The sequence below is a fragment of the Petromyzon marinus genome, chromosome 3 (genome assembly GCF_048934315.1).
Source record: "Petromyzon marinus isolate PM22_M1 ecotype Great Lakes invasive population chromosome 3, UKy_Petmar_22M1.pri1.0, whole genome shotgun sequence".
NCBI lineage: Eukaryota > Metazoa > Chordata > Hyperoartia > Petromyzontiformes > Petromyzontidae > Petromyzon > Petromyzon marinus.
In genome coordinates, this window is record NC_133669.1 from 22,440,772 (window position 1) to 22,465,361 (window position 24,590).

The 24,590-nt window shown below is 45.4% G+C and overlaps 1 protein-coding gene across 10 annotated transcripts in view; it reads left to right on the forward strand.

Moving 5' to 3' along the window:
- RBFOX3 (RNA binding fox-1 homolog 3) overlaps nt 1-20,170 on the forward strand; it is a 308,060-nt gene extending 287,890 nt beyond the window's left edge. For 8 of the 10 annotated variants that reach the window (XM_032979345.2, XM_076052877.1, XM_076052884.1 and 5 more), the window contains 10 exons: nt 4,584-4,724; nt 5,747-5,800; nt 7,490-7,582; nt 9,660-9,720; nt 11,263-11,316; nt 11,869-12,001; nt 14,526-14,565; nt 16,643-16,713; nt 18,181-18,262; nt 18,734-20,170. In XM_032979345.2, coding sequence (XP_032835236.2) covers nt 4,584-4,724; nt 5,747-5,800; nt 7,490-7,582; nt 9,660-9,720; nt 11,263-11,316; nt 11,869-12,001; nt 14,526-14,565; nt 16,643-16,713; nt 18,181-18,262; nt 18,734-18,799 — 795 coding nt within the window. In that variant the 3' untranslated portion in view covers nt 18,800-20,170. Of the gene's footprint in view, nt 1-4,583; nt 4,725-5,746; nt 5,801-7,489; nt 7,583-9,659; nt 9,721-11,262; nt 11,317-11,868; nt 12,002-14,525; nt 14,566-16,642; nt 16,714-18,180; nt 18,263-18,728 lie in introns of all 10 variants that reach the window. The other 2 variants (XM_076052872.1, XM_076052868.1) reach the window with 2 other exon arrangements.
- The last annotated feature ends 4,420 nt before the right edge of the window (nt 20,171-24,590 follow it).

Consider the following 24,590-nt stretch of genomic DNA (forward strand, 5'->3'; position numbering starts at 1 on the left):
CGTCGTGTGACTCGAAACGGCGACGCACGGGAAATTCGAGAACGCGTTCGGAGGCCAGTTCCCGGCCATGTAGGGGCGGCCAATTCTGTAAGCCAAGTCTTGGGGATTGCTGGAATGATCTCGGGGTGTGCGCGAGAGGAGGAGGAGGGCTTGGCTCATCTTTCACGTGCCACACACCGACAGCGCGGCGTCCACGTTCCTGAGGACGAGCAGAAGTCAAAGAATCCTTGATGCTGCTCAACGAGCCAAGCCAACGGAGGAAAAAAATCTCAGTGGTCGGAAGGACCGTGGCAGCTACGTTAATAGCTTTGCAGTGCAGTCCGATTCTGGCCTGTCGAAGCCGCCTTGCGAATTGTTATTGCGTTGCGGCGTTGGGAAGTCTGGTTTAGCCCTCAGCAGTATTTGCACATTAACTGTGTTGAAGTGGCATATTAGAGCAGAAATGGAAGCCCGTTGAGGATATTCGTATTATTAGTGCACGTTTATTGTCTGGCATTTATTCAATGTTCTCCATGTTTAATTGATTTCCATTCTCCTGAACAGCCTGTTTTCAGAAAGTGATAAAATTGGTCAATGCACCAGATGTCACGCGGAGAACTTTACTCATAGAGCCGGGCAAACGCTGAATGCACGCGCAGTAAAATTAATCTACCACTCGGTAGCAAAAATGCCGGAGTGTAGATGCATTTCACCGTTTATTGAAACGATGCGTGTGATCGTTTGGTAATGGGGGTCCACGTTTAAGTTTGCGGCCGTGGGTTTTCCTCAAAACAGATGAACTGTGAGCCGTAACTAAATGTCACAAGCACTAATGTGTGCGTGGGTGTTCGTTTGTTCGCATGCTTGGAATTTTTGCATGCATTTATAATTTTTTTGAAAGTTATTTGGCAGATGTTGGGTTATTTTTAGCAGATGAAAAGTAAAATTTGTGTGCGTTTGTGTTTATTTGTTGTTGTTTGCCTTTGTGCGCATTGTCAGCGGGCTTGCTACAGTTGCACGTTAATTTAGAATATAGCTGCTGTGGGCTAGAATAATTACGTCATTGTCAGATCTCTTTTGATTGGAGGAGTAATCCCAGCCAAAAACTATTACTGTTTCTTCACATTGTGATAAATGTTAATTTGAACAATGAGAAAAAAGAAATAGTTAATTGGAAAATTTTGCTCTATGCCAATGGTAATTTATTTCCGTTTAGGTTGGCACTGGGTTTAATCATGTTATTGCCCTAAACTCGAAAATGATTACGCTTTATGATTGTAGCCATCTTCTTGGTTCTTTCGATAAAGTCACGTAGAATGGAAATAAAATAATTAAAATAAACACAATCAAATAAAATTCTCACGACGTTTCGGCCACAACACAAGTAGCCTTCTTCAGGTGAAGGAACAGAACTGTCGGGACGACAGCGCTTTTTTTTTCGACGTAGAATTGTAATGTATAACGACTTATTGTTAGCAGCTCAGCTCATTGGAGAGTATATTGAGTTTATTGATAATATTGATGTAGTTTATATTTTAGTTTTTTTTATCAGTTTACTATTTGGTATTCATTATATAGTGTAGTGTATACCCAGTTACTTTATGTTAATAGCTCAACTTATTGAAGAATATATTGAGTACATTTATTATACTGATGTAGTTTATACTTAGTTCTTTCACAACGGCTTATGGTATGATAGTTGGGTAGTTGCAGTTCTTTAGCGTCAATATACTAAATGCCTCTGTTGATATGTAAACTCTGACTTTAACATAGCTAATTCCGTGACCAGTTACATGCTAATCCCTCACATTAACATCATGCTAATCTCCCAGTTACATGCTAATTTCTGACTTTAACACCCTGATAATCCAACACATTAACACAGCTATTTCAATGCTAAATTCTTCTGTTGATATGTAAACTCCTTTGTCAAGGTGCTCTGCTCCTCCCACCCAGCTTAAAAGACGCTGCGAAGCTTAGCAGCGTTCATTGAAGCGCTGTCGTCCCGACAGTTCTGTTCCTTCACCTGAAGAAGGCTACTTGTGTTGTGGCCGAAACGTCGTGAGAATTTTATTTCATTATGTTTTATTCTTATTTTATTTACATTCTACGTGACTTTACCGAAAGAACCAAGAAGATGAATCCCTGCAGTCACGAAAGCTTTAAATCGAAATTGTAGCCATGTGTAACATATGTTGGACTACGCCAATCAAAGTTCCCGAACGGCAAAAAGGCAGGTGTTAAATATAGCCGCGTATTTAAACATGACCAGATATTGCAATCACAATTGGTGTTGGTCTTCGGCATTAAGTGAAATTGGTGGAGTGAAATGATCCGCACGGAGGCAGCCCACTCAGTCTGCCAAACAGATAGCACGTAGGACGTTCGTCAGTGAGAGCAACGAATGAAAAAAAAATCTCCAGAATTGAGTTGAGGCAAATTAGAATAAACACCACATTTCCGTTAACTCGTGAGGCAAGTCCAGCACACGACCTGCATCGAGGGAGGCTTGCTATAATTATCGCATGCCTATGAGCGCCCTTCTGAAGGCACAGATCCCGAACTCTCGCCTGCTCTGCCAACCGTGCCTGATACACTTTGCCAGGTCGGGCCTTCTCTCTCTCTCTCTCTGTCTCGCAACCGTCTATTGTCCATTGCCTCTACCACTCCGCCTATCAACATATGCCAAAAGCCACGCAAAAAGCAGGAGAAAACACACCACTGTTCTGAGAGAGCTACGCTGGACAGCTCCTGTTTAAGTGTACTCTGGGATGTACCGCATGATTCATGCGTTTGTGGTGAATCAAAAAAAGTATCACATTGGGCAAAACGCTCTCCCGTTTCACGCCGTATTACTTGAGGATGACCAAAAGGAAGGGTGAGATGAAAAGGGGAGGCAAAATACGTAACGGGCCGCCAGGTGCCTTAATTAATTAACTCAGCCAGGGGAAGGACAAACGCGAACATGACAGAGGGAGGGGCGGTCATCCTTGCGGCCTTAAATAAATAAATTAATACATCTGGGGTGGGGAGGGTGGAACAAGAAGGAAGACTGAGCGCTTTCCAGATGGATGAAGAGTGATTTGAATTTTTTTGTTATTACATATCTAAATTTTTTTTTTATTATTCTCCTTGTTCTCTTTGGCGTCGGGGGAGTTGACTGCCGAGGCTCAAGACGATGATTGCCCCAACTGGCGTGGTCAGGCACAGGCGGAGGGACAGTGATTTATGTTCAACAGGCAGCGCCCCCAGCCCCGGAGCGCCTCCTCCGCCGTCGTCTCTACCTCCTGTGTCCCCTGCCGGTCTCTCGCCGCCGTGACACCGTCTCGCCAAAAAAAAAAAATCGCAAACCTCGCGCCGTTTATCACGCGCCGCGCAGATGCCTGCACGTCCCCGCAGTAATTATAGCGCCACTTATTTGACACGGCACGTGGGCTTTATTGGGCGGGGGAGAGACGCGGCGGGGGGGGGGGGGAAATCGAATAAAAATTACGTGTAAATGCGAAATTATTTAAAACACGTGCGTGCTATAATAATGGTAATGATTTTGTCGTATCGTTTGATTTTAATCGGATTTGAAATTCCAGAGAGAAAAAGTATATATTTGGCACCATCACCTGAGCTGCCGTTGAAGCTGTCAGTTACAGTTCACCTGTGTGGGATTTTCTCAATCACACGACACCGCGTGTCCTGCTCCTCCAGTGCCGCGGAGATGAGTCATGGCAGTCATTATGTTGGGCAAACCCCACTGAAAGCTGCAGTTGTTTTTTTTTTATTTCAGGCACGCCAGCTGTCAACGATGTGAGTTTTTCAACAGAATGTTCCTCGGCAGGTCTGGGTTTTATTTTTTTGCGTGGGATTTTAGTTTCGTTTGCAAATCAGTTGCAATAATTCCACCCTAGGATGGGCTGGGAAGGGCTTGTCAGTTTTCTGAACAAATATGGAAAAAAAAACACAAGACTGTCACAATAATCTGCCTCCATAATAAATTAACTTTTATCCGTGGTTTGCAGAATTATGGGAGCGCGACGTTTCAACGCATTAACAGACGTCCGTTATCATTTCATATGGCACGCCCGTAAAATTGCAATCTGAAACGCATCGCAAACCCACCTTGCCGAACGGTGAGGAGTGCGCTTTTAGCGGTTAGCACCGAGATTGCTACCGAGAGCATGCCCGCCCCCCCCGCGTAGCGTGCGTGCACACACGTGTGCAATGCCCGCGCAATGTCTTCCGCCTTTGCGCCCGCGTCCGCGTCCGCCCCTCGACCGTAGGAACGTGCGCTCGCATTGTTCAGAGTATTTGGCCGCTGCGACATTTCCACGCGGTGAGCCACTTCGCTGAGCTTTAATTTGTGGCCAGGCCTCTTCAGGAAAGGAAGCTGCGAGCTCAGTGGACCTTACTTTTTCGCGATTGTCTTACCTTTCCTATGGTGTTTTTTTTTGCACTGTTTGTTGTTGTTGTAACCACCCCCTACTGGATATCCGTGGAAAAAAAAGCTTTATAACTCATCGGATTTCTCGGGTAAAAAATAAAGATTCTTATTCTGTGTTTTCTGTATCGACGTATCTCCCCCCCCCCCCCCCAATGATCATTGTTCGCAGCAGACTGACGACATCATCCAGACAGACTGCACCCAGGTGGTCCCAGCCGAGAGTCCGGACGGGAAGCAACAACCCAAGCGTCTGCACGTCTCCAACATCCCCTTCCGTTTTCGGGACCCCGACCTCCGGCAGCTATTTGGGGTGAGGCGGCAAAAAAACACAAACCCTCCTGCCCTACCTGTTCTCGGAGGCCGTCTTTTTCTTCATAAAAAAAAAAAACAAATATTCTCTCGCGGCTGTCCGCAGCTTTGGTTGAAGTTCTTGGGAAGTTCGTGGAAACGTTTGTTTATTCGCGTCGTCTTTGGTTGCACTTCGAACGGTTCGGGTTTTGCTGCTGTTATGGACAGCACATGTCCATGCTATCATCAAGGACAGGATTCTGATTAATTGGAGATTGGGTTGGATGTCTTATTTGATTGTTTCAACCATGTGCTGTACAGTCCTATGGTCAATCCACCACTGGTTTAGGGTATCCCCACACATCACGCGGGCTGTTGGGATTACCCGACCATACTTGAACATGCCGGTCAACACGGATTGGCGGGAGGAGGCGGGGAGCATAGACCGTGCGTGGGAGGAAAGCAGCGCCGAACAACAATGGATTTAGCTGCGCTGCCCTCTGATGCTGTATGTTAGCTCAATAAATCACCGATCCAAAGGCCCTGAGCTGTCAGGTTATAGATGTGCACAACCTCCACCTGGAGGTGTTCTGAAATTAAAATAAAGCAAAAATTTGCATACGTTTTTACTGCCGTTACCCAATTTGCACAACAGCTGAGTTGTGGTGAAGTCACGCGGGATTGGGAGCCTCGTTGTCAACACTGAGGACCTTGGGTGGGTGGGGGGGGGGGCGATGGGGTGGCATTTAAATACAAACAGCCAGCAAGTAACGGACACGTGCACGAGTGTGAACCACCATCATGGTAGATGACCCGATATCACGCGACCGGCTTTATTTGTCATGAAGACGACGTTTGGTACACAAAAACTTGAGGGTTCCCAACCCCCCGCCCCCCCCCCCTACGAGAGTATCCTAAAAGCAGCCGCCAGCAGCATGCAAATGCAGAATAGCACGCGCACACACATCCATCAAGAGTGTTGTTAGAATCTGACCCGTTCAGAGATGTTTGTCATTATAAATTGTCTTTTCCTTTCCTCCCCAGCAATTTGGTAAAATTTTAGATGTGGAAATCATTTTCAACGAAAGAGGATCAAAGGTATGATGTCCCCCCCCCCTCTTTTTTTAATGCACGTTATAAATAATTCAAAGCATAAATATTGAATTGATGCTAATGGTTCTTTGAATATTTCTAAGCATTTATTGGAAAAAAAGTTTATTTTGATTAAAGAAGCAGAGATGCAAATTATTTGACCTTATGCTGATTACTTGATGGCAGCCCTTAATCCATAGGAATGTGTGACTTATGTTTGTAGTATAGCGAATGCCTTACTAATGTCTACCTTTAATGTTTTGAAAAGGCAGAAAGACAATGTTAATGCGTATTGTTGATATGTTTACCTGCTCGCTGTATAATTGTGTACGTTTATAATGTGTCTAGCCCCTCGTAATATTACAGAACATTGTTGCATAGCTACGTCACAGTGTACGAAATGTACGTTCGTATAAATGTCGTTAGGCAATCGTTAACTTTTGCATACGTGCGCGGGTGTTTTTATCCTACATTTTAAATGAATGTGTAAGAGGAACATATTTTTTTAACAGAATTTGCTCATGTATTGCAGAAAATTCCGTGAAAAACGCAATCGTTTTGCACAGAGTCGTGTATAGAGGGGGTTTTGGACCACATTGGCCATAGTTTATCCGATGCAGGGTGAGACTGGAATTTAACGGCTTGGGGCCTGGGGGCCTGGGGGCCTGGGGGCCTGGGGGCCTGGGGGCCTGGGGGCCTGGGGGGCCTGGGGGCCTGGGGTATTGTGCGGCAGGTTTTGCTTTCTGAATGTCACAACAATGACCCGACGGGAAAATGTCTCTCTGTCCAGAACGCTGGCTAAAATTGCCGTAGATCACTCTACAACGGCGAGCTATGGCTGTATTCTTAACGGTGCTGGTGGGCGCCACGCGATATGCTCTGCTGCATGTACTTAGGTGTGGTCCCGGTGGCATGTCCAGCCAGTCCACTTTCCAGTGTCTGTGTGGCTCCTTCAATCTCTTTGGGAAACAAAACCCAGTAATGACAGCGATTACGATTTCATGTTAAAGATAATAATACAGCAGTGATAAAGCACAATTATTATTACACCGTTTCCTTTTTAAATGAAAATTTGTAAACGCATATTTTCTACTTTTTTACGATCGCTATTTTTATATTTTACCACATGCCCTAAAAAAACGAAATAAGATTGATATATTTTGTTTTTTTTTATTGTTTACGCTATCTTTTTTAAAGTCATGCAGATATAATGAATGCTCCTTATCTGTAATTGAGGTCCCCTTACAATGTAACTCATTATTTATAGATCAAATGTTTGATAAATAATTTAAAATAAATCACCTATCTCTGTTTCTCTCGCCCCCACTTCCGTTCCGCCTAAATGCGGTAGCGCAGTCCACTCCCCGCCTCACGTTAAACCGCATTTATGTGCTTCCCATCATGTATCGTTTACTTTCAAGCCCCCGATTTTTATTTTTTCCACGACACATCCAAAAAAAATCTCCTTTCTTTCACGTCCCTTTTAATTTTTTTTTTTCTCACGTCGATTTCTCACCTGTTTTTTTTTTGTGTCCTTCGCGTGCGTTCATTTTACCCTGGGGCGGTTGACGAGCCACGCTAAATTTTGCATGCGAGAACAAATGAATGACGGAGCAAAGGAACTGTGATGGATTCTCTGTGTATGTAACGGTTGCGCATGTTGTTTTCCTCCCTTCTTTTCCCGCCTGCATGCAGGGATTTGGTTTCGTAACTTTCGAGAATAGTGCTGATGCGGACAGGGCGCGGGAGAAATTACATGGCACGATGGTAGAGGGCCGTAAAATAGAGGTGCATGTTCACATTATATTATTCTTCTTATTATTATTTATTATTATGATTTCCCTGGACAAAGTGTTCTGCTTATGCTGCTGCTGCTGCTGCTGCCGCTACAGCTTTATGAGATGCTGTTTAACTTTTTTGGTTTGTTCCTTCGTTGTTGTTGTTGTTGTTTGTCGTCTTTTTTTTGTTCACATTTTTAGTTTTTTGTTATTTCACGCCACCCGACGCTCATACAAACTGTCTGTGACACCGAGCCACAGACTCCCCCCCCCACCCCTCTCACTATCTAACCCCTTTGCACTCCTTTCTGACACTGAATTTACGTGGTGGGTTTCACTAAAGCAACTGACGCGTCACTGTCAATAGAATGTCTATACGACTATTTTATACGCACACAGGGTAAACATATATATGCATAGAAAATTCCGCCAAAAGACGCCAAAGATAATGCAAAAAAATTGTCCATCTTTTTTTACAACATTTTTACATGCAGGGCTGAGCATAGTTTGAAAAGTTAGTTTAAACGGCATACATATGATATACTCGTTCAAACAACTGGCAGGGTGAATGAAAAATCAAACCTCCCCCAACTACGATGCTGGGATTTTTTTGTTGTTGAAATTTGTTTGTGATTTTTCTAGTCCTGCTCACCTGCCCCGAAACGTAACGCTGGCTGCGGATAAATGCAAAGTCGATCTAAAATGTGTGCAATGGAAAACTCAGCCCTGTCATGTGACTGGAATGCGTGGGTGTTTTCATGAGTAGCTCCCCTGAGTAAGATGTTGCGTGTTTTTTTTTCATTTTCCATTCTCCCCTCCTCTTTGGCGGTATAGAGACAGAGTGCGCTCACGTTTTAGAAACCCTTCCAAACAATGTCTCAGTAACCATGTGGTAACCGTAAGCCTATCAGGCTGGCCGCCCGCAGTCCCCGAGGGGTAAGTAGATATGACCGCCTCAGCCCTCATGTGTAATGCTCAGACACGGCAGTGTCTTAATTATTATTTTAATTGAATCTTCTACGTGAATTTTTTTTCTCCCATTTTTTCCTCTCTATAGAATGCTACCTTATGATCTGGTCCGTCTGTACTATGTGCTTAGCAATGCTTCCTTCCCACCCTGCCCCCTCCCCCGCCACCCATTCACCCGCCACGCACTCCTTCCTCATCACTTGTTTCGTTTGTAGCGAATGATGGGAATGATGGCTTCTCTGTGCACACCTTCAGACGGTTAACTTCATCTTTTTCAGATCAATGCGCACGCCCCCGGAATCCATACCCATTTCCTTCCCCCCCCCCCCTCCACCCACCCAACCACCGGCCACTTTTTTTCCCCTTCAGCTCCTTTTTTTTTAATCATTTTGTCAATTTTTAATTTAGCAAATTTGAAATTGTGGTGCGGCTTGAATGGACTGGTTACTACTGAATTTGGTTCTGTTTCCCGTGATGCGTTGAACGCTAGTCATGGCTTAGACACTGGAACAGAGAAAAAATGTGTGCGGCTCTTTCACACACGGATTCCTTGCTACATTGGTTATTTCTTCCAACCCGACCATGATGTTTTTTTTTTTTGATCCCATGCCTTCCGTTGTTAATTTAAAAAAAAAAAAGGCTGCCTTGTTTTTTTTCAGTAAAAATCATGCACGTTGATTTTTTTTTTTCACCACCTGTACGATTGGGTGCACTCCTTTCTCTTGTGGCAGTACGAGCATGAGCAGAAATTGGTCTTGCTGCATAACTCTCTTTTGTGTGTTGTGTCTTCGTAGAATTTTATTGGCAAACCAAAGTAATCGCACCGCACATTTTGCTTACGCTTCAATAAAAAGGAATAACCTCGCAGCTTGAATTCGTGTGCACACTTCTGCGTGGAGAGCACCAAACGTCACGCATGCACACAATGCGCTCGCTTTCACGTATTTAGTTTTTATACGTATATATTTATTTTTATTATTATTATTCTAAAACGCTAAAAGTTAAAGATGAAAAAAAAATAAGCAAGTAATTGCCGAGCGAATACATTTGCATGCCTCTCTCGCGACGGCGCCTGGGCCTCGGTTGACCTCGTCTCCCTGTCGCTCTCCGGCTCGCAGGTTAACAATGCAACGGCACGAGTCATGACAAACAAGAAAGCGGTCAACCCGTATGCCAACGGTGAGCAATCGGCACCGCTCGGCCGTGGATGAGCGTGCGTTCCGACGGAGCGGCGGCGGAGCGTGGCCGGCGACGTGAGAAGGCCATGCCGAGTCTTTTTTTTATTTTTTTCCTGAAAAAAAAATAAAACCATTACGAAGAAGGTTGGGATTTGCTGTGGGTTGTATACGAGCGAGAGCAGTCAGGAGCATGGCTTGACGGCGCGAGGGGTGGTGGTGGGGGGGGGTTAACATTATCCAAAACACCCCCAACACGGACCCCGAGGCGTCCGGGGAGCTTTAATTGGTGCCTGCGCACAAGACTGAGATGAATTGGGACCCGGGAATAGTGAATAGGTGCATTCATTTAAGCGGCAGGTGGGGAGGCTGCTTGTTGCAAGTGGGGGGGGGGGGGAGACACAAAACATGAAACTAGGCTAGGGCCCTGCGCTGCGTAAATCAATGACTGCATCCGAGTTTGTCGGCAGTAGCTTGGCTGCAGGGGGTAGGCGCTCTAAATAAGCCTCCCGAAAAGCAGAACAATTAAATTGCGTTATGCCTGCAGAACAAGCGGTGTTCTCAATTGGGAGGTGGCACTGGGGTGCAGGCACAGGTTGCGGGCAAAAACCTCCACGACAATGTTTTAATATTCGGATCACTCTTTCCCCCCGTAAGAAATCCCTGCTGGCTTTGTGCAAGTGTCTGCCACTTGTGTCTTCTTCAATGCGCCGCACACCCTCGTTGCCAGCTGTGATGCGCAAGCACAAAAGGGAACCTAGTTCGGCAAATCCATCGTCCCAGTGTCTCCCACGTCCACGGTCCCTTTTTCCCTTATCATACATATCGATCACTGGGTCTTTGATGGCCCTTGCCCGAAAGAGAACGGGCTTTTTTGGCAACACTGCGTGAACTCAGCCTTCAGCGTTTTGGCACTCGGAGGCCGTTAGTGCTGCATTTCCAATGCCAGGTGGTTGATAAATATGGTTCTGATTTTAATGCACTGAAATTGCTATCCTCTGTGTATAGGAGGTGCTTTAATCTGGAAAAAAACTATTTTGGAGGTAGTTGGTGGGGAAATGTAAGCTTGTTACGAGTTAACACGAACCTGTTCTTGGATTAAGGATGCTTGCTCAGTCTTAACAATTCTAAAGAAGCCTCTGTTGACTTAATAGAATGACTTTCGCATGTGTCCAAGAGATTAGCTACATTTCCATTAACTCCCTGTAGATTATTTGGCTGCTACAAATTTCAACATGATAAGCCACTTCGTTGAGCTATCATTTGTAGCCAAGTCACTTTTGAAAAAGAACTAAGAGCTAAGTGGGCTTTACCTTTTTAAATGAAATTTTTTTTAGTTTTAATTAACGTATTTATTTTTTGTGATTTGTTTACCTTTCCTATATTTTTTCCACTCCCGTCGTTTTTTTTGTATCGTTTGTTTTTGTAACTTTCTGACCTGCCCCTGTTGGACATGCTATAAAAAAGAGCTTGATAGCTCATCGGATTCCTCCAGGTTAAATCTAGATTCTGATTCGTTCGGATGATTATTTTTTTTACTCTACAGGCTGGAAACTGAATCCGGTGGTTGGAGCAGTCTACGGGCCTGAGATATATGCAGGTGGGTCTCACCGAAAATCAACGTCAATGATTGTCCCCGCTCATCTCAGTGGTGCACCGCTCATAATTACACTGCGGCAATTCTGGGTGATTTCATCCAGAGGAGTACTGAAGCCCGAAGCATAAGGTGGTATAGTGGTGATTCCAGCCCACCAGGGACCCCCCCCCCCCCCCCGCCCTGCAAAAAATAGTTTCTGGTATCCTTCACTTGACTACGAACATCATAATGCTGGGCAAGCTACTTAGCTCAATCTTTTGACAGCTGCATAAAAGGGTTAAGGTACTCGGTCAATTATAGTTATTCGTTGGTACTGTAGTGGTGTTAGAATGATGCGGTAAAAAAAAAGAAAAAAAAATAAGGATTTGAGTTCCGGATGATATTTGGTGCAACCTTACGAATAGACAACTATGCTAATGTGTGCGTTGCCTGCGTGTGTGTTGCGCGTGCGTATGTGTGTTGCATGCGTACGTTGCGCACGTGCGTTACGTGCATTGTGTTGCGTGCGTGTGCGTGCGTGTGCGTGCACGTGTGTTGTCGCGCTGCGTGTGACAGTGGCGGGCTTTCCGTACCCTGCGGTGGGAGCGGTGGCCGCGTACCGGGGAGCCCACCTGCGAGGCCGGGGCCGGGCCGTCTACAACGCGCTACGCCCAGCCCCCCCACCCCCCACCATCCCTGCATACGGAGGGTAATAATTATCAGCTGCTGCTGCTGCTGCTGCTGCCGCTTGCGTTTGCTGTCGCCCATCGATGTCCAGATCGCTAACAAAAAAAAAAGCCTGATCGCCACTTCGTCCGGGGTTCGAGTCGTCCCTTTTTCGAAGTCCACCTCCTAGACAGGTCCCAAGCTTTGTTTGTGTTAACCCCAGCGAGAGCTCCCGTCGTCGCGAGAGGCGATGTGGGCGCCCCTTTGTCGAGCAGCTCGGCAGTCGGGCTGGCGAACAAAGCAACCCGGCGCCAAATCACTGCGGGGCGCCAAGTCGACCACAGTGGCACGGCCGTCCGTTAAAACCTGATACGGGGAATCTGACTCAACGGGGCCTGTGCGCGAGTGTGCGCGCAGCTGCTGTGGCACGGACAATCGCGCTTACATGCAGGACGGCATTGGTGTCGCGCGCCCAATTGCTGTGTTTTTAAACCAATGGATTTTAGCAACAACTTATTCATATTCTCCGAATATAATGCCTGTTTTTGATTCCCAGTTCTGGCTTTGAATTTTCCTCTTTTGTTATACATTTGTATACAATTTTCTAACGATGGCCGTCGGTAGCTTTAATGCCTGTTGGGTGTTTTCCTTGATCTACAAACAAATTCGTCAGAAGATCACTTCCTGAACATAGGGTTTTGACTGTGAGAGAGCTAAAAAAAAAAACTTTAAATACTATTAGAAATTACACAGAAGGGGCCTGTGGTCAGTGCACACCTTATTAAGGTTGATATCCACAGCTAACCATTATTTTTGTAGAAAACAACCAAATTGCATCATCTACATAGGCACACTTTATGCCTGCATTTTCAAGGACGGGTTATTACATGCCAATGCATTATAACGTGGATGTATATACCGTCTAAATCGCAACGACACCTCAAGACACTCTACGGAAGCAGGTACATGTGCGTCACGGGGAAAAGAAGCTGTACATACACTGTGTATTTTTAGAACACTGTCGGTCATCGGTAGAGAGGACGAGGAAGGTTTTGAGCCTGGACCAAAATGGGCAGCAGGGAATTGACGGCACGGGCAGCTGGGGGAAGGGAATTCTATAGAACAAGGGTGCAGCCAGATCCCAAATCATTAATTGTTGACAACCTTATAAGATGTTAGTAATAACCCCACCATCACTACAACTTTTCCTGGTGTCCTTTGAAGGCTAAATTAATGCATTGCGATGTGAATTGCTAAATGTATTCAACGCCGTTATTTTATAGCATCGATAATCACATCAGAAGATAAATGTTCACGACTGAATTTTTCTGCACGCGCAAATATTTGCAACTCTTAATTAGCACTATCAAGGGACATGCGTTGCCATTTAATTTGTGCACATTTTATTTGCTTGAGTTAATAAACGAATAAGTAAGAATGCCACTGTCCAGCAGATAGAAAACAAATTAAGTGAGCAAAGTTACATTTCAACTGGCGTGTTGAGCCATGCTATAAATTTAGCAGATTTTTCCACGTTTTTTTTTTGTCCGGCGATGTGTTGCATCCCCTTCTCTGTTTTTTTTTCAGGCGCTTTCAGACGCCGTGACATTTAAGCGCCCAATAAATGCAAATCCTTATCCTTAATTACCGGCCATAGCTGTGTAATAACTATGAAGCCAAGACAGGATATTGTCTAATTGTGTGCGTTACCCTGTAATTAATTGCACCGTTCGAACAATATTTGTCCACTTAAAGTGATGCACCATCGGCAATAGATCCCGATAAGTAACAGCAGGACCTTAGCTAAGCAAATATAGCGGGAAAGGCCGCAAGTTTGTTCAACCACTCCCGTCCCTGTCACACGTTACCTGCACGCGCCAATATGTGCATGTGTAAGCATGCAGTTAGAGTAAACCCCCTAACTCAGGACAACGAGCGTACAATTTATCTCAATCAACGTGGGGATGGCTGCAGAATTCTTGTACGGAATGCAGAGGGACAGGTAAAGCCCCGACCAAAACTTCTGAGTCAAATAATATTTCCACGGTGGTGGTGAGATGTTAACTACCTCGCCTGGTATGCAGGAGGTCGTGGATTTGATCCCGATCCTGACACATGTATATTTGGAATTTGCGTGTTCTCCCCGTGGCCTTGTGGCTTTTTCTCCGGGTCCTCCGGGTTTTCCCTCTACATTATGAATAAACGTGTGTTTTTTTTGGTATTTGGCTGCTGTACATAGCCAAGTGATAAGGCACTTTGTTGAGCTATCATTCGTGGCCAGGTCGCTAATGAAAATTATCTATATAGCTCAGTGGACCTTACCTGGTAAAATTAAAATAGTTAAATAGTTTATGTGTGACCCCCCCCCCTCCACGCTCCCCCCCTTTACACAAAGCTTTCCATGGCCTCACAAAGATCAGCCGAGCCAACATCTGCAGGCCGTAGACAAATTCAACGTAGAACAAACACAGGTTTAATTAACAAACATCTGTCCGTGATTTCACTGCGAGCATATGGTTTGTTACGCTAATGGGTATGTGTGTGTCTTTTGTGCGAAACATTTGCAGTGTTGTTTACCAGGATGGCTTTTATGGTGCTGATATTTATGTAAGTATTAGAAGACAAAATTGTTATTGTTTTTCACTGTGGCTGGAGGGAGGTGCATCGTTCGCTTCCAGATGTGTCTGAAAACCGCTAATTGTTAATTTAATGTTCAAGACTGTTATGCAATGGCCGTAAATACAGTTTATCTCTTTCTGTTTTCTGAAGGAAGGAAAAGAAAACTTGATTGTAGCTCAGACGTATGGGACATTTTTTAAGTTGGCAACAGCTTTTGCACACATCAACACGCCTGGAAGAGACGCGATCACCTTCTGGCTCAAATGTTCCCACAATGTTCATACTACATTCAATGTGTTCTCTGTTTCATTATAGAATAGTGTACCCTGATCCTGTGTTTGGCAATAGATTGCCCCAGGTAGAGTATGATAGTCTTTTTGCATCGTACTTGACTTTCCTCTCATACCCTTTTGGTGTGATTTTCTTCATAAGCAAAACCACGCAGCACAACGTACTAACCTCTTCGGCTTTGTGGGCGATCGGGTGGACGAGCATGCCGTTCTGATTTGTGCAAAACGGGGTGCGGCGAATTCGTGCCGGGAATCGGTGTGTTTTCTGCAATGACGTTCCGCCACAAATCCTCCCAATCGGGGTGCCCATCAGTGGGTTTGGACAGCGTGGCTGTAAATACGGTTTAAAGGGCCTCCGGTTATCTGAAAAGGCCGGAGCCGCTTCCTCGTCAGTTAGTCGTGCTTAATAACACTTTGGGGTATATTAATTGATCCTCGCGCGGGAATTGAGTCTGGAGGCTACAAATTGCATCTGTCCTCTGCGTAAATACTACCTGGCACCTGGAATGGGGAAACAAGATTGGAAGTGATTAACCTTGGCAGAGTCAAGAGTGGGCCTGTGATGGCCCTCTAATCAGACCTCCATGCGTTCGCTCGCGTCCTTTGTCTCGCCGTTTCTCCCGCACCAAAAAATGCCCCTGTAAGCAAAACTGCAGGCGGGGGTACGAGGCGGGCTAGAAAACAACCAGACGATCATTTGACAGTCCATTTACTTTAGTGTGCGGGAATGATTATAATGCCCGTGATCAGGATGCGTTAGGCATTAATTAAATAAAGCTGACTCTTCCAAGGTTAGGACAGCACGCTTGTTTCCACGATTTCGATGGCGACAAGGGGGGACAAAAAAATCATACCTATATTTTGCTGTTGATTATAAATCACCTGCCAGAGTTTGCGTTATTAAAAACGCGATTTGATTTATACAACAGCCGAAGCCGAACGACAACTTTGATTTCCTCGCAATATGTTAAAATTATGTTAAATTCCTACGCCGCGCAACAAACATTGGCGACGTGAAATTTCGCTAACATTGTAAAAGAAAAAATATTAAAACTTCCAACAGAATGAAATCGACGGCGTTCTTAATCCTCCGCATGACAATGGGCGAGCGGCGACGTCGATTCTGAGCAGTGAAAGCGAGAGCCGGGTCCACCGGCCGTCCGAGCGGACCCCGTGGCTATCACGAGTGACAGCACTCGCAATGGGGTTGGACCAGCCCGTGGTGATTGCCCACGATTGCCCTACAGCTTCAGCTGGAACGTCTTCTCGCACACAAATTTGGAGGGCGGGTTTCAGTTTGCGTGCATCCACGCGAGTGCGTGTTCGCGAGGCTGTGCGGGAGTACATGTGTGGTCGGAAAGCGCGTCCGTACGAGCGTGACTGTGCGTGCGCGCGTTGCTGGGTGGTGCAAAAGTGGGCAATGAGCAACATCGAGGTGAATGCTCGTGGCACGGCGTCCAAATGCCTCTCGGCCGATGGCGCCGCGACACCGTCGGCACGCATGCACGGGCCTTGGCCGGCGATTCCCTCCATCGCTTCGCGATCATCGCACCCCAATCGGTGGCGCAACTTTTGCGGAGATGCACACCATTATGGAATGGGCTGGCACGCCGGTTTTGTCCGTCTAACCAAGCACTTTGCGAGAGAGCGAGCGTGCATTTGCCCGTCGCGCACACACTACGATTCGCAAAGAGGCACGGCGCGTGTCCCGATATGACTGAAACGCGTTGACGTATTTTACCGCTGTGGTTCTTTTATTTCTTTGGCGACGGCAGGGCGGTTACACTGCTTACCGGTATGCCCAGCCGGCCGCCGCAGCCGCAGCCGCGGCCGCCTACAGTGACAGGTACGTTGCCATTCCTCACGGTTCCATTCCTCACGGTTCCATTCCTCACGGTTCCATTCCTCACGGTTCCATTCCTCACGGTTCCATTCCTCACGGTTCCATTCCTCACGGTTCCATTCCTCACGGTTCCATTCCTCACGGTTCCATTCCTCACGGTTCCATTCCTCACGGTTCCATTCCTCACGGTTCCATTCCTCACGGTTCCATTCCTCACGGTTCCATTCCTCACGGTTCCATTCCTCACGGTTCCATTCCTCACGGTTCCATTCCTCACGGTTCCATTCCTCACGGTTCCATTCCTCACGGTTCCATTCCTCACGGTTCCATTCCTCACGGTTCCATTCCTCACGGTTCCATTCCTCACGGTTCCATTCCCAATAGCGGCGGCGATGGTGGCCGCCACAGCAGCCAACCGCTTTCACGGCGCTCGCTTGGCAATTACCGCGTGAACCCCCCCCCCCCTTGGTCTCAGACAAAAATCGGTGCTAATAGGCGACACTTTGTTCGAGACTCAGATGCTCAAATGAGTGCTTTGCTGCTTTATTTTTTATTACAGAGTGTGATAATGGAAATTATGTCTTCCGTGAGCCATATTAAGAACGATAATTGCTCATTAGGTTGATTCTTGCTGAGATGCGTATTAATGTCTTAAAGATAAAAAAATATATATATTTTTTTACTTTAAGGAAAATATACGGGTATTGCTTCATTTTAGTAGTAAAGATATTAAGAGCGTGACGGTTCAGATAACAATGCAACACAAAAAATGTCAAGCAATCTTGCACTGGTGGATATGTGAATTGTAAGCGCTGCGTGTGAAACAGAAGTTTCGACTGAAGGATGCTTTCAGAGATTCGATTTTTTTTTTTTTACAGCAGTGGCATTAAACGCGCCGCAGGCATTTTCAGGTCACAGACTGCACACTACGAATCGCGCTACTGCAAGCTGGATAACGTTATGAGCAGGCCTCGTGTGTAATTTTTTTTTGCTGGCGGGATGCACGGGGACAGTGATGAACGGTTCCAGCGTGGAGTGAATTTGTAGTCCGCTTTACACACGGCGGCGGCGGCGGCAGCGTATGTCGTTAATGCGCCGAGTAGCGTGAGGCACTGGCCTGGCCCGCTGACAGTGATTCATACAGAAACGCCAGCCTCTGCCCAATTAAATGCACTGAGCGCATCTGAGAAAGAGGGAGAGAAAAGAGAGGAGAGAGAGAGAGAGATAAGAGGGAAGAGGAAAATGGAGAGGGGGTGGGGAGCGAGAGATAGCTCGGAGCATTATCTCCTCGCGTCAAACTGTTTGTCTGCTAGCGCGCATTTGTCCGGGCAGCGCGCATTGATTGGTGCACCCCATGCTGAGTTGACCCGGGGTCAGATAGGATTAGGGTCCCATTGCCTTGCTCACCGTGCCTCGTCCATTCTTCCATCTGCGTGCAATCTCGCCCCCCTTTTTTGTCACCTCCCGCAGCTACGGACGAGTCTATGCAGCCGCCGCAGACCCGTATCACCACGCCATTGGCCCTGCAGCCACCTATGGAGTCAGCACTATGGTCAGCTCCCCCTTCACTTAAACGTGAAATACCTGACTCCTGTTTTTTGCCGCACACTCGGGGCGCCCTGCTTGGGCCACACTTAAATCATCGTACATCTTTGCCGTGGCGACGCGACAGCCGACCAGCCAGCCAATGCTCGCCAAACAATTACCCGGGCACTTGATTAATGTCCACATCCCGGCGAGCCAGATTTTTATGCATGTTATTATATGTCAAATCTCTCGAGCCTCCTGAAGCCAAACGTGTTACTTAATTAAGATAATTGCCAGCTTTTCATAATTAAATCCAACCACAAGTGGTTTTTTTTCCCAGCGCATGCTTTTTTTTTTAAAATGTTCGCTCAAGGAAATGAGGAATATTCGTGGGGAATGTTGTAATTTTTTTTTTTAAAAACACCGTTGTCCTTTTCTAAAAACGTTGACTGGCTTTTCTCCTGCGGCCCACGCACCTTGTATTTTTTCAGGCCAGTCTTTACAGGGGAGGCTACAACCGCTTCACGCCTTACTGAATGCAAGAGAGATGCCCTTCCAGTGAGGAGATGGTTAAAGGCCTCCCTGCCATCTGAGTATTTTTTCAAGACAAGCAGTAATGTGTTGTACCTTTGACTATTATTATTTTCTTATTCTGGGTGTCCTCAAAATGTATCGTGCATCATTAAATAAGTATCATTCAGACAGCAGTTTGAACTGCGCGGTTGAAACAACGTATTCATTCATTATATGCTCATGGGTTGGCTTTTTTTTTTACCGAAAAAGCTCGAGTGATCTTCAACGGGTGCATAATAATAATAATAGAGTCGGATTTTAAATCATCACCGCCGAGATGGGTTTTTTTTGCAAATGGACGAGACTCTTCTCAAGTTCTGGACTCGATGTGTGCGCGCTCATCGCAAACACCACACGGCAAGACGCGCGAAGGTTTCAGGGAGACGAGACTCGTCCGATAATAATCTGAATTCTTCCAGGCGTGCGCGTGTGTTCATTTATACTTGCCTCGATCAAACTACCGTCTGATTATGATTCCTTAACTATGAACGATACCTTTTCAACAGACACCCTGTATTATTATAGATTTTTTTGTTTTGTTCATACCTCAGGAGGTTTTACTCAAACTTAAAGAATGTTTGCTCCATTCTTTTGTGATTTTTTTTTCATTTTTTTTTGTGCGCGTGCGTGTGTGCGCGTTAACTTGATTTTCCAAAGATATTGTGCAGTTTGGCTAGTTTAAGCGTTACATGTTGTACAGTTTAGTTTTGGCGTGGCCAGGGGGAGAGTGTGTTGTCGGGGGTGAAGCCATCCATGATATGGCCTAACTGCCGAGGAAAATAAATCCACAACGACGATAATCGTTTTAAAAGCATATTATATTTAAGTCCTAATGCTGGCAACAATCATGTATACAACAATTCAGTTTCAAGTATTTAAGCCTGTGTAAAGCTTCGAAATCATTTTTCTCCCGTCATTTTAATTATATTTTTTACATCGTTCACAATTGTTTATTCACACACCAAAGCTTCTTTGTCTTGTACATATTGTGCAGGCAGTTAACTTGTTTATATATGTACTCTAACTGTAATGTCTAGCAAAACATCCGAGTGGCGTAGGATTAAATGGGGTCAAAAGATAAAATAATATCCCTAGAATTTGCGCAAAATCTAGTAGATCCTAGGCCGTACTCCTACACAGTGCTTTTAAAAATGTCTAATGTCGTAAATTATTCAAGCCGCTGCTGTTATTTTTATTTTATTTTTTAAATGATATAATAACAGAGCCATGGATGAAGAGAGAAAAGAGGCGGGGGGGGGGGAAATCATCCTGTCGGAGACTTCCTTCTTCTGCAAACCTCGATAATAAATAATAACAAAAAAAAAACAATGGTTGGGAAATATAAAGCGTGACCTTTGTCGAGGAACTGAAAATACGCGAGCAGTTAAAAGAGTGAAAGACGCGGCGTATAGTGTCTCTGTAGAATAGCTCTATAACGATTATAAAGAAAAGTACTGTACCTTTTTAATTATATGATCCATGCAATTGTATGCAAAATTTTACACTATAGTATTTTACAACTTGTTGAGTGTCGTATTTTTGGGTTGGGGAGGGAGTCAGGGCTGGGGCCGGGGTGGGTAAGGGCCGGGGTGGGTGGGGGGGGGTTGCCGGTTATGTGGGAGGGGCTGAGTTTGGAACTAAGGCGTTGGGGGTTGGGAGAAGACGAACAGGTGACGCCAGGCCAGACAAAAAAAAGGCCCTCAGTATTACACCTGGCGTTCCCAGGTGCGGAGGTGCGGTGTGTCCCCGGACCACGTTGCCGCGCACTCGAATTCATCGCTGCCTCCGATATGCTGTGCTATCGTTCCCTCTTCCAGAATTTTTTGAGTGTCGTGGGGGGGGGGTGGGGGTAAGTGTGGATATGTGGACAAGGGTTTTTGCTTTCTTCTTGCTCTTTATAGATTTTTTTTCTTTTCATGATCTCGCACCAACTGCCCGGTGTAAAAAAATAAAAAAACAAGTTTTTTAGCCTCTAATGAGCAACTGTTGGCTCCTAGCCAGCGGCTGCCCCATGCAAAGCCCAGCCAGCCTTGTGGGGGGGTTTTTTTTTTCGTTTTCGATTAGGTTTGTTGGTGTTGTTTTATTTTGTTTCTACTGGGAGAGAGGTTGGGTTTGGAGGGTAGGGAGGTCGCGGGGGTGGGGAGGATCGGGGAGAAGTGTAATATCCTCTATGTTTACCTTTCCTGTGTATAGTAATTGTTCTCACACGCCCAGTGCCGTAACAATAACGTGCCATTGTTTACAGGCTGCACCAAACCCAGAGGAGCTTTTGTCAAGTTAATATTGTTAATAGTAATAATAACCATGATAACAAATATAATATATAGCCGGGTCTCTGCTTTCTTCCCTTTATTTTTATTTTGTTATTCTATATGCATGTACTATGATCAATTAACCAATTTATTATCAATAAAGGTATTTCTCTGGGGATGAGCTTGCATGCATCCTGGTGATTCGTGGATTAACAAACACACGGCACTCACTTCTTTTTCGGCCGCCAATCATAATGTATGGGGATGAGGGGTAGGGGGTTGGGGGGGGGGAGAAGGGTGGTGGTGGTGGTGGGCGGCTGAATGGGTCCCAAACAACAGATCTTGCCGCAAATCCATCTGCTCCAGAAATTGATCGTTGGCTGTCACTGGAGGGAATGCTTTCTTGTCATACAATGGAAACCACTAAGAGAGGAGCCGCGTTGAGCCAATGCCACGGGGAGAAGGAAGGGGCCTTGACTGAGGGGTGATCCAAATGTGATTTGTTTGCACACAAGGAGAAAGCTGCAATTCCCAAGATTATTTATTTCACGAGCGCTGTGCGTTGAGCAAGACATGCAACTGTAGTGAGCCAATTAATACGAAGGCTCTAATGAGGAAATGCGTCGGCCGTGATGTGCGTTCTCATAAATAGACGTCCATACTATATTTATTTAACCTTTATGAGAAAGAGTATTTTTTGTGAATTGTTTTAAATATTTTTTTGTTCAATTCGCGAGATTACTAAAGATAATGGGCATTTTGCATATCCTGTATACAGAATATGTAGTCGGCATTACACCACTGCAGTTAGGGTCCCACATTTGGAGACTTTGCTCACAACTCCTATGTAAGTCATCCCTTGTTTATACGCCTGCTCTAGCTAGATAGACATCATCATTCTCCACTTGAATGGGAACATTACAATAGGTAAAACATGAAAATCACTGATTTAAACCATTTTCTGCTTTGTTGTGAATGGGGGGGGGGGGGAAATGTGGACTTTCATTTTTACTTGTGATATAGTGTGAGATCTATGGACATCTTTTCATATGCAGAAGACGGGTTTTCAGCTTTCACTCTTTTTGAGAGGATTTAAAATAGTTTGAACAGAGATCAATGGTGGCAGTATAAGAAAACATTTTAACTGTGTGTAGCAGGTCCTCAGCTGTAGGCATAGTTGGGCTCTCAGGCCAGAGTTGAATGGTCGAGCCATGTAAGCTGCACATGTAGATACCGTTATACCGAAAAATACTGAGGGTGGTTCTAAGTTTAAACCTGCACTTTTGAGATAATTTGAAAATAAAGGAAACTGACCTTAACAGTTTTTTTATGTGCCCTCCTACCACACGTACTGTACGCATTTGTCCAATCGGAGCTGTTGACGCCTTAACACCAGACGCGCATAATTATTTAGGCGCATGCACGCAGCTCTTTCAGGGCATCTGCTTTCACATTCTCCTAACTTTTTTAAATGACCCTCGTCTGTTTTTTAAACCTCTGCCGCCGCTCAAACGGACTTCTCCACGAGGGACACAAATCACCAAACTCTACGGCTGACCTGCAAATCTGAGCTGGTTTCGAATTATCCTTCACCAGAAAGTCCACTGCTGCTGTCCCACAGCACGTGACTCCAATGTTTATTACCATCTTGGAAATTACCCAGAATGCTTTGCGTGGCTGTGATCTCCCTTCACGACAGGAGTTGCCGGATGTTGCCACGACCACTGAACAAACTTTTAAGCATCAATCTGACAAATTATTTTGCGTTCATCTTGAAAGGAACAAAAAAAATCCATGTTTACCTAGAACCACCACTCTGTATGTTCAAGTTTATTTTTGTTGAAACCAGCTGAGAACTCACGAGAGCAGGACAGTCTCATTTGCAAAAGTGGCCTGGGGCGTTAGTCTGCCAGTAGGTGTGCAGTGATTTCTATTGATAGTCCCAATTGAGTAGTTTGCGGGGTTTTTTTTCGAATTTTGGTGCAAAAGTTACGTGTTTATGTTCCGGTCACTGCGGGAAGCAACGCATTTCTTGCCAACCGCCAAACACGAGTGCTAAAACGCTCACCCCGTGCATTCTCACGTAACGTAAGTTGACGCTTTTTTGACCGGCTCTCATTATGCTGACTTGAGCGGTGTTTGCACCGATCTGGGGGCAGCTGCACATCACACACTCTTTACCTCCCCTTCTCAATGAATGTTTTGCTTTGGCCCATCTATGTATCTATCTGCGCATCAACGTTGATATCCACACCCAGCTATACACGAAAAGCTTTAACTAAGTGTGCAGCAGCTTGCGGCGAGATGCGACAGAAGGAGCATTCTCGGGACTTTGAGCCGATTGTTAAATTGATAAATTCGTCTTGTTCGCAGCTTTTGACAGAACGTGAAATAACAGGTACAAAAAACACACGTTTCATTCGTATGTTTGTTGATGATGTCTGTGCTGACGAATGTTCTATGAGAAGTTACAGCCTACTTACTTTTTAAAGGAATGCACAACCCAACAAACCAATGGCTCTTTGTCGTTACACATCCAAGCCCTTTGCGTCCCGGGCTGCCTGACACAAGCTTGAATCTTCGTTAGTGACAAAAAAAAAACCTAGACTTTGAAATTGCAGTCGCGCGCCACTCCAGCATTCTAACGATGTCAGCTCGTCTATAGGCGCGTCAAAGTGTGCGGGGAGTGACGTTACAGCGGTGACTTAATGACACGCTCGACCGTAACTTTAGAGTCTATTTTCTCATTAACGACCTTCCACAATCGCGTTTTGACAACCCGCGGACGCATTGGGGGGGTGGGGGGTGCTACGTAATAAATCTCCAAAATAAGGGCTATTTGTTTTTTGGATTGAATCTTCCTTTAACTCCAATGCGATACGTGACGACGGCTTGTGTTGTGTAAAATGCAAACGATCAGGCACAAGTTCGAAATCAGAATAATCATTGTTTTAAGGAACAAAAGAAAAATAAAGTTATCTTACGGTGCATTGCGGCTTGTTTTAAAATCTATTTCAATCACTAATGCGATAGATGGCGACGGCTCGGGGAGACCTTAATCCAGCAGTGGATTGATCATGGCTGATGCTGATGATGTTGAATGTTCAGATCCAACACCTCTGGACTCAAACTGCCCATTTCTGCACCACATCCACTCGCGTGGGATATCTCTCAGCTATCGATACCCACCTAATAATGTTGTTATCTTCCCCAAATCAACCGTATCCTTACCTTGCCCTCCCCCTGTTTCGAGTCTTTTACCCCTTTTTCTTTCACATGTGCGGCTCCTACATGATGGTGTGGATGACTTTTCTGAGCCGTTAAGATTCAGATTGTTGTATTTTATTCATGCACCCGCCAAATGTACCCAAATGTGTGAATTGCTCGCGATTTGTATCGTAAACCAGGCGTGGTCAATTTTCAGGGCAGACCAAAGTAATCCAATGAGAGTAGGAAACGAAATATGCAGAACCATCTTTTGTGTCTCCACGTATAAATAAATCAGTAAATGTGTTTTTACCTCGTCAG